Here is a 17,176-nt window from a genome sequence, read left to right on the forward strand (position 1 = left end):
GATTGACACAGTGGCTGCAATTGGGCTCAGGCACAATGATTGTGAGGATGACACAGGACTGGGCAATGTTTCTTTCTGTTGTACACAGGGTCGCTATGAGTCAGAACCAACTCGAGGGCATCTAACAACATATATATTTTGATCACCAAATAATTTAAAGATCAGATTCTTCGTAATAGCAGAAACTTAGGAAACTCCATACCCCAAATCAGGGTTCTCGGAGGCTTTACGCATTCTCCTTTATTAAATCATCCAAACCACTCTGTCAGGTAGAGGTAATTTTGCCCATTTTTTATGAGGAAACAGCTTTAGAGAGACAGATTCCCCAAATTACAGTCTGGAGACAAGAGAGGAATGCTATAAACCCAGGGCTGGAAAAAAGGCTACGCAGGCAGTGGGGAAAACGTGACTTCGCGAGACTAGGGAGGGATCCATGGTGAAAGAAAGGGAAGCGGGAAGGAAAGAGAATCGGTCTGGTATTCCAGGGCCCTGCAGTCCGATACACCCAGTGCAGGGGAACTTCCGCAGATGTGACAGTTGTCACAACGTCTCCACGTCTCCAATAGGTGCCGTTCCAAAATCACGGTATCTGATTGGCAAAGCTGGAGAGGTTGGATAACCTTTATTGGTTAGTTTCACGTCGAACCAGGCCTGTGCTGGGCGACGAGTGGGCAGATTTGGGAGCTGGACGTCTGGTTTCATTGGTGAAAAGAAAACGAACCAGCAACTATTCCGAGGCGTGATTGGCTGTTGCTAGGAGCCTCCGACGGCCTTATGGGCCCCGGTTACGGAAGCCGGGGAGGGCAGAGAGCGGAAAGTACCTCAAGAAGTTAGCTGCCGAAATCCAGGTAGCGGTAAGGAGGTTTTCCTGGCCCAATGGCGTCCGTGGAAGCCAGCAGCAGTGACGAGCAAGGGCAGGGGGTCGAGACCTCCGTCACCTATTACCGGTTGGAGGAGGTAGCGAAGCGCAACTCCTCGAAGGAAATATGGCTGGTGATCCACGGGCGAGTCTACGATGTTACCCGCTTTCTAGATGAGGTGGGGTCTGGGAGGTGGGCGTCCGCTAGGGCCTACAGGGGTGAGGGGTGGTCGAGCCAGCAAAGACTGTGGAGTGTGCGTATGAGGGGAATGAGGTCTGCCGAAGGCGGTAAGGCGTACGGAAGAGACCACAAGCCTTGGAAAAACGGGGCTTTTCCTGCTGGCGCTGAATTCTGGTGCCTTAAATAATAGTAACGATCATGCATTGAGCGCTTACTGTGCGCCAGGCTAAGCTGTAAGCCACCGTTATCCCCATTTTACAGAAAGGGAAACTGAGGCTTAGAAAAGTTGCGGACTCTCAAGGTCACAATGACACCTAACGGCCTAGGGCAGGGATTCAAACCGAAGTCTGAAGGGCTTCAAACCTGTGACTTTTGAAGAAATAGCATTTTTGGCTTTTATTTTCTTGAGAAAAAGCTGACATTTGTTTTTCCGATAATGCTTTTTTTTTTTCCTAGTTTGAGTTAACCTTGAGGCCAGAAGGTCATGAGGTGACTTTTTTGCCATTAACTCAGCTTGTGTCATGCCCTTGCTTAACTCTTCAAAGCTGATGTATTGGATTCCATTACATAAGTTCTCCATAAGGCCATGGTGCAACTGAGGTGTGTGTTTGTTTTTTTTTTTTTAATTTCAGGAAACAGGACAGAGGTTTTAATTTTTTTTAAACTAACTTCGTTAAGGTATAATTTACATACAACAGATGACGCCTATTTAAAATGTACAGTTCGATGAGTTTTGACAAATGTATTCACCATGTAATTACAACTTCAGTTAAGAAATAGAGCATTTCCATCACCCTAAAAAGTTTCCTCTTCCTCCTTTGCAGTGATTTCTCTCACCCCTACCTCAGGGCAGCCACTGGGATGCTGCCACTTAAGATTAATTTGAGGCTTTCATTGTATTTATTTTTGGGGAGTCATTTCATTTTCCTTTTAATTGTAAATATTTGTGTAACAAAACATTTACCATTTCAGCATTCTTCACATGTACAATTCAGTGGATCATTTAATATTAAAAAATAGGTTAATAACCTTGTAGTTAATTCCTGGAGTCCCTGAGTGGAGCAAGTGATTAATGCTCTAGCTGCTAACCAAAAGGTTACTGGTTCCAGTTCACCCAGAGGCACCTTGGAAGAAAGTCCTGGCAATCTAGTTCCCCCAAAAGTAGCCATTGAAAACCCTATGGAGCACAGTTCTACTCTGATGCACATGGGGTTGCATGAATCAAAACTGACTTGATGGCAACTGTTTTTTTTTTTTTTTGGTTGTTAATTCCTTGGATACACCTGTGTAATATGACCTTACTATAACTGAGAAACAGTTTATTTCTATTAGTTTTTTTCTCTGGAGCAAATAAAGTAATAAAAAAATTTTTATTATATTATCATTAATTTGGGGACTAGGGAGGAAGTCTTTACATCCTGACTCATAATTCTATGAAAACTTATAAAACTTAAAGTTTGCAAAAAAAAAAAAAGACACTGTTTTTAGTAAATCTTGGTGGCTGGTAAATTAACATCCTAGAACTTAGTAACTTCTTGTATTTGTATGGTATGTGGTATTTTATGCTTTTAAAAGTGCTTTCCCATTATTTCATTGCATTCTCAAAACATCTAGGTGGGAGAGACTTGGATAGCAGTGACCTGTATTTGTGGTTACAAGAAACAGATTCAGAGAGATTCTTTCTGGTTATACATTTGATTAGTGGCAGAGTCTGGTTTAGATAAAGCCCTTGATTTCTCTGGCCTACCTGGCGTTCCTTCAAAATTCTAGTCTTAGCTATGTTTTCTGGTGTTTACCTCATAAGTTTCAATTGTGGATTATAGCATATTAAAGCATAATTCATAATGGGTAGGCAGTCACCTTTTTCATTTGTGGTTTCATTTCCCCTAAATTTCTTCTTGATTGATTCAGAATAGATAATGAATTTGGAGGAAACCCTCAGTGCTTGTAGAGAATGTTAATTCCATCTCAAGTAGTGGTTGCAAACGAGGTTCACCACATTCTGGTGGAGCCAAGAGACATCACAGGTGCATCAGGGCTTCCTTTGAAGCGTGAGCTACAGATTTTTACCTGTAGTTATCCATTCCTATCTGTTCTGTAGTCTGTTCCTATTTTGTTGCTCATCCCAAGCCTATACATTCATTCATGTATCTACCCATTTACTCATTCAGATATTATAGTCTGCTAAGTGCCAGATTGGAGCCCTGGTGGTACAGTGGTTAAGAGCTCAGGTGCTAACCAAAAGGTCAGCAGTTTGAATCCACCAGCTGTTCTTTGAAAACTCTGTGGAGCAATTCTACTGTCCTATAGGGTTGTTCTACTGTCCTATAGGGCCAGAATCAACTTGACAGCAGTGCATTTGGGCTTTTGGGTTTTTAAGTGCCAGATAGGGAGCCCTGGTGGCACAGTGGTTAAAGTGCTCAGCTGCTAACCGAAAGGTTAGGGGTTCAAACCCTGGAGCTGCCCAGCAGGAGAAAGATATGGGAGTCTGATTCCATAAGGATTTACAGCCTTGAAAGCTGTATGGGACACTTCAGTTCTGTCCTTACAGGGTTGGTATGAGTTGGAATCGACTTGATGGCAATGGGTTTAGTGCCAGATACTGTTCTAGGTGCTGGGGATAATCAAACATTTATGCCCTCATGGAGATTACCATCTAGTGGAGGGGGACAATAAGCAAAGTAAATAAGTCAAATATATACTATGTTAGGTCGTGGTAAGTACTAAAGAGAACGTAGGAAAGAGGACTGTGGTATGTGTGGGAATGGATGGGTAGCAGTGAGGGGTCGAAATTTTATATAGGATTGACTTGCTGAGAACTTGACTAAGTGAATAAAGGGTGGAAGGAAGCTAAGAGAGCTAGACATTTGGATATCTGGGGGAAGAACATCCCTGGCAAAGGGAACAAGCTCACACCTTGAGGTAGGAGCATGTCTGGTGTGTTTGAGGAACAGTGAGAAAGGCCATTGTGGCTGGATAGTAGTAGATGATGTCAGCACTGTCAGAGAAGGGCAGATCATGTAGGGCTTTGCAGGCTTTAGGAAGGGCTTTGACTTTTGCTCTGAGATGGGATACTTTTGGGCAGAAGAGTGACATACTGTGACTTAATGAATTCACTCTGATTGTACAATGAGAAGTGACTAAAGGAAGGCAAGGGCAGAATGGAGGAGACCAGTTAGGAGGCTGTTAACAGTAATTCAGGCAAGAGGTGATTGTGGCTTAGACCAGGATGGTGGCAATGGGAAGGAAGTGAAAAGCATCAGATTCTGGATGTGTAGTGATGGTAGAGTTGATTGGATTTAATGATGCACTAGATTTAGGAAGTGAAAGGAAAAGGAGTCAAGGATTCCACCAAGGTTTTTGGCCTACAGGTCTGAAGGATACAGTTTCTATTAGACGAGATGGGGAAGATTTACATCCCTTTCTTTCAATCTGTAATGGACTACACAGTTGAATGCCTTTGCATAGTCAATAAAACACAGGTAAGTATTTTTCTGGTATTCTCTGCTTTCAGCCAGGATCCATCTGACATCAGCAGTGATATCCCTAGTTCCACGTCCTTTTCTGAATCCAGCTTGAATTTCTGGCAGTTCCCTGTTGATATACTGCTGCAGCCACTTTTGAAGGATCTTCAGCAAAATTTTACTTGCATGTGATGTTAATGATATTGTTCAATAATTTCCGCATTCAATGGGATCACCTTTCTTGGAAATAGGCATAAATATAGGTAGCTGTCTTCTAGATTTCTTGGCATAGACAAGTGAGTACTTCCACTACTGCATCTGTTTGTTGAAATACCTTAATTGGTATTCCATCAATTCTTGGAGCCTTGTTTTTCGCCAGTGCCTTCAGTGCAGCTTGGACTTCTTCCTTCAGTACCATTGGCTCCTGTTCATGTGGTATCTCCTAAAATGGTTGAATGTCAACTGATTCTTTTTGGTATAGTGACTCCGTCATCTTTTGATGCTTCCTGTGTCGTTTATTGTTTTCCCCAACTTGAGGCTTGAATTTTTTTTTTTTTTTTCAGTTCTTTCAGCTTGAGAAACGCAGAGCATGTTCTTCCCTTTTGGTTTTCTCTCTCCAGGTCTTTGTACCTGTCATTATAATACTTTGGCTTTTCCAGCAGACCTTTGAAATCTTCTGTTCAACTTTTTTAACTTCATCATTTCTTCCTTTCGCTTTAGCTACTTGACATTCTAGAGCAGGTTTCAGAGTCTCTTCTGACATCCATTTTGGTCTTTTCTTTCTTTCCTGTTTCTTTAATGACCTTTTGCTTTCTTCATGTATGATGTTCTTGATGTCATTCCACAACTTGTCTGGTCTTCGGTCATTAGTGTTCAACGTATCAAATCTATTTTTGAGATGGTTTCTGAATTCAGGTGGTTTATGCTCAAGGTCGTACTTTGTCTCTTGTCGACTTGTTCTAATTTTCTTCAGTTTCACCTTGAACTTGCATGTGAGCAGTTGATGGTATGTTCCGCAGTCGGCCCCGGTGTTGTTTTGATTGATAATATTGAGCTTTTCCATCTGGTGAGGTCCACACGTATCGTTGCCATTTATGTTGGTGAAAAAAAGGTATTTGCAATGAAGTAGTTATTTAAAAAAAACCCGTTGCAGTTATTGGTCTTGCAAAATTCTATCATGTGACCTCCGGCATCATTTCTGTCACCAAGGCTGTATTTTCCAACTACCGATTCTTCTTTATTTCCAACTTTTGCATTCCAGTCTCCAGTAATTATCAATGCATCCTGATTGCAAGTTTGATGAATTTCAGACTACAGAAGTTGGTAAAAATTTTCAGTTTCTTCATCTTTGGCCTTAGTAGTTGGTGCATAAATTTGAATAATAGTCGTATTAACTGGTCTTCCTTGTACGTGTATGGATATAATCCTATCACTGACAGCATTTGTGCTGCAGGATAGATCTTGAAATGTTCTTTTTGTCTGTGAATGCAACGCCATTCCTCTTCAAGTTGCTGTTCTGGCATAGTAGACTGTATGATTGTCCGATTCAAAATGGCCAATACCAGTCCATTTCAGCTCAGTAATGCTTATGCTATTGATGTTTATGTGTTCCATTTCATTTTTTTAGTCTTTTTTTTCATTGTACTTTAGATAAAGCTTTACAGAACAAACTAATTTCTTATCAAACAGTACGCACATTTTTCTATGACGTTGGTTAACAACCCCACGACATGTCAACATTCTCCCTTCTCAACCCTGGGTTCCCTATTACCAGCTTTCCTGTTCCCCCCTGCCATCCAGTCCCTGCCCCAGAGTTGGTGCATCCTTTAGTCTTTTTTTGTTCCTTGGGTCTGTTCAATCTGTGGCTGAAGGGTGAACTTCAGGAGTGAGCTCATTACTGAGTTGAACGAGTGGCCAGGGACCATATTCTCAGGGTTTCTCCAGTCTTTCTCAGGTTGGCAGGTGTGGTCTTTCTTTTTGTGTTAGAATTTTGTTCTACATTTTTCTCCAGCTCTGTTTGGGACCTTCTATTGTGATCCCTGTCAGAGCAGTCAGTGGTGGTAGCTGGGCACCGTCTCATTGTTCTGGACTCAGTCTGGTGGAGGCGGTGGTAGATGTGGTCCATTACTCCTTTGGACTAATCTTTCCCTTGTATCTTTGGTTTTCTTCATTCTTCCTTCCTCCCGAAGGGGTGAGACCAGTGGAGTATCCTAGATGGCTGCTTACGTGCTTTTAAGACCCCAGATGCTACTCATTGAAGTAGAATGTAGAGCATATTCTGTATAAACTGTGTTATGCCAGTTGAACTAGATATTCCCTGAGATCATGGTCCCCACAGCCCTCAGCCCAGCTATTCGGTCCCTCAGGGAGTTTGTCTGTGTCTATGGAGCTACCATGACCTTGCCTTGTACAGGTTGTGCTGGCTTCCCCAGTATTGTGCACTGTATTACCCTTCATCAAATTTCCACTTACCTATTGTCTATTAAGTATTTTTCCATCCCTACCCCTCTCTCCCTTGTAACCATCAAAGATTGTTTCTTTTTGTGTGGAAGCCTTCTCATGAGTATTTACAGTAGTGGTCTTATACAATATTTGTCCTTTTGTGATTGACTTGTATCACTCAGCATAATGTCCTCCAGATTCATCCATGTTATGAGATGCTTCACAGATTCATCATTGTTCTTTATCGTTGCATAATACTCCATTGTGTGTATGTACCACAGTTTTTTATCCATTCATCTGTTGATGGGCATGTAGGTTGTTTCCATCTTTTTGCTACAGTGAACATGGGTGTGCATATGTCTGTCCATGTGATGACTCTAATTTCTGTAGGATATGTTCGTTCCTAGGAGTGGAATTGCTGGATCATATGGTATTTCTAGCTTTTTAAGGAAGTGCCATATCGTTTTCCAAAATGGTTGTATCATTTTGCATTCCCACTAGCAGTGCGTAAGAGTCCTGGTCTCCCCGCTGCCTCTCCAGCATGTCATTTTCTGTTTTATTGATTCATGCCAGTAATGCTGGGGTGGGATGGTATCTCATTGTGGTTTTGATTTGCATTTCTCTGGTGGCTGGAGATAATGAACATTTCCTCGTGTGTCTGTTGGCCCCTTGAATGTCTTCTTTGGTGAAATGTCTGTTCATTTCCTTTGCCCATTTTTAAATTGGATTATTTGTCTTTTTTTTGTTGTAGAGGTTTTGGATTTTCTTACAGATTTTACAGATCAGACCTTTGTCTGATTTGTAATAGTCAAATTTTTTTCCCCAGTCTGCATGTTCTCTTTTAGTGGAGTTTTTGATGAGCATAAGTGTTTAATTTTTAGGAGATCCCGGTTATCTAGCTTATCCTCTGGAGCTTGTGTGTCATTGGTTGTGGTTTGTATCCTGTTAGTGCTGTGTATTAGGGCCTCTAGCGTTGATCCTATTTTTACTTCTATGAGCTTCATGGTTTTTGTCTTTATATTTAGGCCTTTGATCCATTTTGAGTTAGCTTTTGTGTATGATGTGAAGTATGGGTCCTGTTTTCATTTTTTTTGCAGTTAGACATCCAGTTTTGCCAGCACTATTTATTAAAAAGACTGTCTTTTCCCCATTTGATGGACTTTGGGCCCTTGTCCATTTCATTTTTGACAAGTTCCAATTTTACGAGATTCATACTTCATACATTCCATGTTCCTATTATTAATGGATGTTTGTAGCTGTTTCTTCTCATTTTGATTCCTGACACATCAGCAAGTGAAGGTCCTGAGAGCTGGACTCCATCCATCCTTATTAAGGTCTGTGGACTCTGCTTCGAGGAGGCAGCTCTTCCCCACTTGTCTTTCGAGTGCCTTCCAGCCCGAGGGGCTTGTCTTCTAGCACTATAACAGACAGTCCTCTGCTGCTGTTCATGAAGTTTTCACCGGCTAAATCTTTTCAAAAGTAGACTGCCGGGTCCTTCTTCCTAGTTTGTTTTAGTCTGGAAGCTCCGCTGAAACCTGTCTGCCATGGGTAGCCCTTCTGGTATTTGAGTCTGGTATTTGAATACCGGTGGCATAGCTTCCAGCAACACTCAAACCCCCACAGTACAACAAACTGACAGACACGTGGGGGTGCGAGGTCATATGATACTATTAACTTTTTTTGAGGAATCTCCAAACTGTTTTCCACAGTGGCTGCGTCATTTTGCGTTCCTGCCAGCAACAAATGAGGGTTCGAGTTTCTTCACATCTTTGCCAACACTCGTTATTTTCCTTTTATTTGATCATAGCCATCCTAGTGGGTGTGAATGGTGTCTCAATGTAGTTTTGATTTGTACCTCCGTAATGACATTGAAAGGAACCCTGGTGGCGCAGAGGTTAAAACACTCAGCTGCTCCTCCTCGGGAGAAATGTGGCAGTTGGCTTCCGTAAAGATTACAGCACTGGAAAACCCTATGGGAAAGTTCTAATCTGTCCTGTAGGGTCCCTGTGTGTCGTAATCAACTGGATGGCAATGGGTGGGTTGTTCACTATGCCGAATGACAGACTTTTAAAGCAGTGCTTCTCAAGTCTGACTGGGCCTCAGAATTACTTGTGAAGCTTTTGAAAAATAAATCATCTTCAGGATGCAGTGTCTGTATATGTGGCCTGGCCATGTATGTGAAAATAAATCTATGCAGATGATTGTAATTCCCTAAGTAAATGGAGAGCGATAGTCTGCTCATGGACTGGAAGATACAATATTGTTAAGATACTGTTTCTGATTTTCCAAATCTTCACAATTTTAAGCAGGAATGGAATCCCCCACATAGTTAGCATCTATCCTCTCTATAGTTTTGCTAAGAGTATATATGTTTTAGACTAGTAGCGGTCTAGGGCTAGGCAGATTAGGTAGTAGACCTTACATTTAAATGTCTTCTTTTCAGGTATGAGAAGCAATATATTCTAATTGTAAATTCTGACCTCAGCATTTTCTAATTTTTTCACATTAAGTGGTAGGTAGGTAGATAAAATTGGAAGTTGAGCTTTTGACTCTGTACTGTCATCATGACCTTCATAGGAACAAAGTGAATTAAATCCTTTTGTTTCTGGGTGTTACACTGCAGGCTTAGCGGTGTGTTAATTAAGAGCTTTAGATGTCAGTTGCCATCTGTAGGACACATACTGAATAAAAAGATCCCTGGGTGTGTCTCCTCTGTCCTTCAGCTTCACGTTGAACCGAACTTGTTCTCATATAGTCTTTTGCTGCCAGTGGGGCATTATTGTTTATTCATAAGAGGTTGGGAACGGGAAGCTTTCAGCCTCTTCTCAAGTTGGTACCTGCCTTTCTTGCTGAATCAAAATATAAACAGAATTCTCAATGAGAAGAGAAGTTTGATATAAACTTCAACAGCTCAGTGATGCTGCATTAATATCTGTCATTAGGGAATTAGGATTTTCATTTGAGTTAATTTTTCAGATAACTAAAGCTTAAGTAAGTGTTTGAAGAGTAGTTCTTAACATTGATGAAATCTGATTTATCACTTTTTTCTTTTGTGGTTATTGGTTTTGTATCCTCTCTAAGAAATCTTTGCCTATCCCCAGTTTTTTGTTTTTGTTTTTTAAAATCTTAACCAGTTTGATGGTAATCTTTCTAAAAACATGTTCTTTCAAGACTTTAAAAACAGACAGTTTGGGATACAAATGCATTTGTCTTGATGACTTGGGACCGTTACTGAGAACATTGTTTATTCTGTCTTATAGCATACATACAATACCCTTTCTGCCTTTTTCCATAGTCTCCTATGCTCCATTTGCTTTCCCCTTCAACTTTATAGTTTCTGATATACTCGTTGGTATGACGTTGGTGGGTTTTAGTTGTATGTAAAATAAAAGTCAAGTCCAAGTGACTGAAATCATGCCAGTTATTTCTGACTTCCAGAGAGTTCGGCCCCTCCCCCCACCTTTGTTTCCTTGTTTTTTCAGTGATTGAGGTAGCTAGAAATTTAACCTGGATTGTTACTGTAACAGTAGTATATCTCTCTCTGTTAACTAATTTGAGTTTTAACATTTCACTTAAAAATCTTTTTTTTTTTTTTTTTTTTGAGTATGCTACAAAGTTTTAATACTTTCTTTGCCATGTGCTCCAACTTGCCGAGAAGCTTGGACTGTCACAATCAGTTAGTGGCTGATAATGTCAAATGGGACCCAGAAAACCCAGTGCCGTCGAGTCGATTTGGGTAGAAATTTCCTGACAGTCCCAAGATTGTAGTCTCGTGAATGGGTGTAGTGTTGTCCAACTGGAAAGAATCCAATATAATCACTAATCCTTAATTTTTAAGGTTTTTGAGGTTATCGAGGTTCTTGAATAATTGAATGATCAAGGGAGAGTATGAAAATGTAGTTCAGAAAGTTTCATTGAATGGACAGGTCTTTTTAGATTGAAGAGGGATAATTAATATTGAAATTTGTTGAAAGAATACTTATTTGACATAGGGAAGTAATCTTTTTCAGAAGCAAGAAGGGCAAGATGTTGGTACTTTTAGATTGTTAACACTTTCCTTTTAAGTAATTCAAGTTACATCAGTTGTATTCTTTTTGTGTGTGTGTAAAAATATACAACAAAACATTTGCTGATTCACCAAGTTTTACACATAGAATTCAATGACATTGAATGTGTGCATCATGTTCATCGTCTCTGTCCATTTCCAGATTATTCCACCACCATTAACAGAAACTCAGTGCCCCCCTCAGCCATGACCCCATTTTAACCTCTCCTTTCTGCCACTGGTGGTAACCACTAATAAGCATTGGTCTCTTTACATTTGCCCATTTAACATAAGCAGGATCAAACAATATTTGGCCTTTTGTGGCTGGCTGACTTCACTCAACGTAATATTTTCAAGATTTGTTCACGTTTTGGCATGTGTCAGGACTTCATTTCTCTCTGTGGCTGAAAGCTATTCTGTTGTTTGTGCATATAGGCGGTCCCCAGGCTACGAATGAGATCCGTTTCTAAGTCTGTCTTTTAAGTCGAATTTGTAGGTAAGTTGGAACAGGTACATACTGTTCTTATTTAGTATCAGCTAGGCAAATGTTTGTCTTAGTATACAGCATATATCTTACCTTTCTCTGCATATAAAACATTTAAGAAGCACTTCCAAATACACTAAAACATCTTAAACATAACAACACAGTACATAACAATAATAATATAGTAATAACAAAAGTAACTACATACGGTACTGTACTGGAGAGAGAATCTTTGTATGTCCACATGTGTGTAGGTGTACAGTACTGTAAAAAAAAATTAAACTTCAAACAGTTTAGATAGAAAAAAAATCATGATTAAAGGTTAATGTTTATGAACTACTGTATTTAACTCAGATTTTTAATGCAATAGGCTTTATGTCAGTCCTTATGTTAGTAACCCGAGGACTGCCTGTATCACATTTTGTTTATTCATTCATCTGTTGACGGACATTTAGGTTGTTTTCCACCTTTTGGCAATTGTGACTAGTGTTGCAGTGAACATTGGTATACAGGTTTCTGTTTGCATTCCTGCTTTCAGTTCTTTTGGGTGTACCTAGGATTGGGATTGCTAGGTCATGTGGTAGTTCTTTGTTTAACTTTTTGATTGCCAAACTGTTTCCCACGATGGCTGTAAAAAAACCTCAGGTATATTCTTTTTACTTGAATATAACTGTAATAGATTTTTGGAAACCCTGGTGGCGTAGTGGTTGAGAGTTCGGCTGCTGACCAAAAGGTCAACAGTTTGAATCCACCAGATGCTCCTTGCAAACCCTATGGGGCAGTTCTACTCTGTCCTATAGGGTTGCTATGAGCCGGAATCAACTCGACGTCAACGGGTTTTGGGTTTTTTGGTGATTTTTAATGCATCTTACACCACTAGTGGCACAAAGGTGTTTTCTCACCCATTCAGCTTTTCAGTTCTACATGTCAGCCTTCAGCCTTGAATCATCTGCTTCACTGTCCCCACTTTGGTTTCTACTCTCTGGGCAGTGAAATGGTGCTGGAAAATGCTGTGAAACCAGGAAGGTCCACCTCAGCACAGACTTGCACACTTGGCAGATAATCACTTTTGTCTCATGGTCTCATTGGCTCCCTCACACACTTTTTACAGCCACTGTTTCAGATTTATGTACTCTCTACGCTTCACTGGTAAATTGCCAGGGGTGGGGGACACTTTACAGAAGTCTCTTTATCTGTGCTTCTCTCTGCATCCAGGTCTCTTCTACGCAACCTTAGATGAAGAGCTATTCTTTTGCCCTTCGAATCTGTGCCCTGTATTACATTCCTTTGCAGCTGAAACCAAACCCCATGCCTGTGCAACTTCTTTCCTCTTATTTTTTTCCATCAAACTGTTCTTTGTCATCAGGTTTGAATGCATCTCCCTGATTTAAAGATAACATCTCTTAATCCAGTGCCTCCTCTTCCTCCTGTTCTTTCAGCCACTCACCACCTAGTGTATTATGCTTATGCCTCTATTTCCACTTCAGAGCCCTATAAGAAGGCTTCCATCCTCTACAACTTGAGAGTTGACCTTCTTCCCAAACAACACACTGACTTTTTCTTTGCTTTCATCCCCCTTTGACCTCTCTGTAGCATTTGGCAGCCTTTCTAAAATGGCCTGTCATGGCCACATTTTTCTTTTTTAAAAATTTTATTTATTTTGTTATTGTTGTTGAGAATATAAACAGCAAAACATACACTAAATCCGCTGTTTCTACATGTGCAATACTCTGACATTGATTATGTTCTTCCAGTTGTGCAACCATTCTCACCCTCCTTTTCTGAGTTGTTCTTCCACCATTAACGTAAACACTACCGCCTAGGGTTCTTATTTAATCTTTGCCATTGTCAATTTGGAAACCCTGGTGGTGTAGTGGTTAAGTGCTATGGCTGCTAACCAAAAGGTCGGCAGTTCAAATCTGCCAGGCGCTCCTTGGAAACTCTATGGAGCAGTTCTACTCTGCCCTATACGGTCTCTATGAGTTGGAATCGACTGGACAGCAGTGGGTGGGTTGTCAATTTGATCCCATGTAGATAGTTCTTAAAAGAGCATAATGCTCAAGGCAGGCATTTTTTATGGGTTAAACTAAACAATTGTTTGGTTTTAAGAAGTCTTCAGGCAATCTCTTTGATTTAAGGTTTAAAATGCCGTCTTTTTTTTGTGTGTGTGATAGCTTTAATGTAATATAATCCATATACCATAAAATTCACCCCTTTAAAATGTACAGTTCAGTGGTTTTCAGTATATTTACATGTTTGTGCAACCATTACTGCCATCAAATTTTAGAACTTTTTTGTCGCCCCAGAAAGGAACTCCGTATCTATTAACAATCACTCTTCAAATCCCTCCAGTCCTAGGCAACCATTAATCTATTTCTGTCTGTATGGATTCGTTTGTTCCGGACATTTCGTATCAGTGGACCTTTTACGACTGGCTCCTTTTCAGTTAGCATAATGTTTTGGGTTCATCCGTGTTGTAGCTTGTATTAGCACTTGATTCCCTTTTGATCCTGAGAAATAGTCCACCGTATAAACATAACCACGCTTTGTTTGTCCGTTTATCAGTCGATGAACATTTGGTTGTTGCCACTTTAGGCTGCTGTGAGTAGTGCTGCAGTGAACGTTTGTGTACACATTTTTGTGTGGACTTTGATCTTAGGTGTATACCTCGGAGTGGACTCTCTAGATCATGTGGTAACTTAGTGCTTAACTTTTTGAAGAAATGCCGAAGCATTTTCCAGAGCAGCTGCACCATTTCATGGTCCTGTCAGCAGTGTAGGAAGGTTCCAGTTTCTGCACATCTTCTTTAGCACTTGTTATTTTTTGTTTTTTTATTACGGCCATCCTAGTGGGTATAAGTGGTGGCTCATTGTGGTTTTGATTTGCATTTACCTAGTGACTAATGATACTGAGCATCCTTTCATGTGCTTATTAGCATTTGTGTATCTTGTTTGGAGAAGTGTCTATTCATATATTTTGACCATTTTTTAATTGGATTCTCTTTTTATTGTTGAGTTGTAAGAATTCTTTATGTATTCTAGACACAAGTCTCTTATCAGATGCATGATTTGCAAATACTTTCTACCATTTCATGGGTTGTCTTCTCACTTTCTCGATAGTGTCCTTTGAAGCATAAAAGTTCAAAATTTTTATGTAATCTAGAACCCCCCATACATTATTCTAGTTTTTGTCCTTCTTTGCCTGACAACTTTATATCTGGTACATTTTACATTTTTATAGCTACATTAAATTTGCTAACCACTTAACCATTTCTTAACCACTGTCACACACTGTGTGCTGATGGCTTCTAAGTATGCTCTTTGTAGACCTGTTTGAGCATAGCCCCTTGTGCTTGGATTTCCTTCTAGTATCTCAGACCTAGCATGACTGAAATTAAACTTGTCTTCCTCCGAAACTTTCTGCCCTGTTTCTGCCACTGGCATCACCTAATTTGAAATCTAGGCTTATTTCTCCTTTTGTTTGTGTTGGTGGTTTCCAAATTGGTCTTTGAAGATTGCTGTGCACTTTAATCACATCTTGGCTGTATGTAATGGGCTTCCATCCAAAATTTTGCCTGAAAAGCGTTCTGCAACTAAAAACAATTTTTAAAACTCTGCTTTGTGTCCAGTCAATAAACATATCCAGGTGTTTCTTCTCTACAAATTTCAGCTACATGGTTTTTAAGAAAAATATTTTTTAAATCTTTTTACAGAAAAATGCACAAATCCTAAAAGTACAGTTCAACAAATTCTTATAAAGTCAGCACATTTGGGAAACAAGCATTCCAGTTGAGAAAGAGAATGGTACTAGCATTCTCTCTAGAAATGCTTCCTCTCAATCAGTACCCCTCCCTCCTTCCCAAAAGTAACCACTATCTTGACTTCTAACTCCAAATGCCTTTTCTGCATAATGCACGCACTTCATTAGGTAATGTAGTTGTTTGTTTATTTTTAGTATAATAAGTACCTGTGAAAGCACCACCCAGTACAAAAGTTAGGAACTTGGCAATAACCTGGATCTAATAAATAAATGGTCTTCTACCCCTTATTTCCTCTTGTCTCTTGGCCCACCAAAAGTAACATCACCCCAATTTCCATGTTCATTATTTCCATGCTTTCCTAGTTTTGTTGCATCCAGATGTATTCCTGAAAAGTATGTATAAATGTTTATACATATATATTTAAGTTGTAGTTGTATTTATGTAATGTTGTATATAATATTTTGGAACTTACTTTTCCACTTAGATATTCCTGAGATTCAGGTATATAGTGTCACACACTTGGACAGCCATCATCTAGAACATTATAGCACCCTGGAAGTCCTCATTATGCCCCTCCCAGTCACTGCTTCTTTCCTCATACCCAGATACCCAGAGGTATGTACTGTGTTGACTTTAACACTGTAGCTTTGTTTTTCCTGCTTTTCAACTTTTTATAAATGGGAGTGTCATGGTACATATTCTTTTGTGTCTGGCTCCTTTTGTTCAATATGTTAGTTTCTTGTTGTTGCATGTAGGAGCGGTTCATTCTTTTTCATGCTGATTAGGATTCCATTTCATGATTATACCGTGATTTATTCACTTTGTATTGATGACATTTGGGTTGCTTCTAGTTTAAGGCCATAATAAATAATGCCCCTATTATCGTGTGTGTGTGTGTGTGTGTGTGTATGTATGTACACATATATTGTGTGTTTGCGTATGTATACATATATACCCACGCCCCCACGCATCTGTCAGTTTGTTGTACTGTGGGAGCTTGCATGTTGCTGTGATATTGGAAGCTATGCCAAAACCAAATGAAACCTGTTGCCATTGAGTCGATTCAACTCATGGTGACCCTATAGGACAGAGTAGAACTGCTGCACAGGGTTTCCAAGGAGCACCTGATGGATTCGAACTGCTGACCTTTTTGGTTCGTATCTGTACCTCTTAACTACTACACCACCAGGATTTCTAGAAGCTATGGCACCGGTATTCAAATACCAGCAAGGCCACCCATGGTGGGCAGGTCTCAGCTGAGCTTCCATACTAAGCCAGACTTAGGAAGAAGGACCTGGTAGTCTATTTCTGAAAAGAATTAGCCAGTGAAAACCTTATGAATAGCAGCAGAACACTGATACAGTGCCAGAAGATGAGCTGCCTCCTCAAAGTAGAGTCGACTTTAAAGACATGGATGGATTAAAGCTTTCAGGACCTTCCTTTGCTGAGGTGGCATGACTCAAAATGAGAAGAAACAGCTACAAACATCCATTAATAGTAATAAAAAATTTAGGAACATGGAATTCATGAATCATGAATCTAGGAAGATTGGAACTCATCAAAAATAAGATGGAACACATAAACATCGATATCATAAGCATTACCAAATGGACTGGTGTTGGCCATTTTGAGTCAGACAATTATATGGTCTACTATGCTGCGAATGATAGCTTGAAGAGGAACGGCATTGCATTCATTGTCAAGAAGAACATTTCAAGATCTATCCTGAAGTAGAATGCTGTCAGTGATAGGATAATATCTATATGCTTACAAGGAAGATTGGTTAATATGACTATTCAAATTTATGCACCAACCACTAAGGCCAAAGATGAAGAAATAGATTTTTACCATCTTCTGCAGTTAGAAATGGATCGAACATACAGTCAGAATGCACTGATAATTACTGGTGATTAGAATGCAAAGTTTGGAAATGAAGAAGGA

General features: G+C 40.0%; 1 protein-coding gene across 1 annotated transcript in view; it reads left to right on the top strand.

Moving 5' to 3' along the window:
• Window positions 1-771: 771 nt before the first annotated feature.
• LOC126064754 (cytochrome b5 type B) overlaps window positions 772-17,176 on the top strand; it is a 43,301-nt gene continuing 26,896 nt past the window's right edge. Inside the window, exon 1 of the mRNA XM_049864007.1 lies at window positions 772-1,038. Within this exon, the coding sequence (XP_049719964.1) occupies window positions 877-1,038 (162 nt within the window). The 5' untranslated portion in view covers window positions 772-876. The remainder of the gene's footprint in view (window positions 1,039-17,176) is intronic.

Source organism: Elephas maximus, chromosome 21, assembly GCF_024166365.1.
Source record: "Elephas maximus indicus isolate mEleMax1 chromosome 21, mEleMax1 primary haplotype, whole genome shotgun sequence".
Lineage (NCBI taxonomy): Eukaryota > Metazoa > Chordata > Mammalia > Proboscidea > Elephantidae > Elephas > Elephas maximus.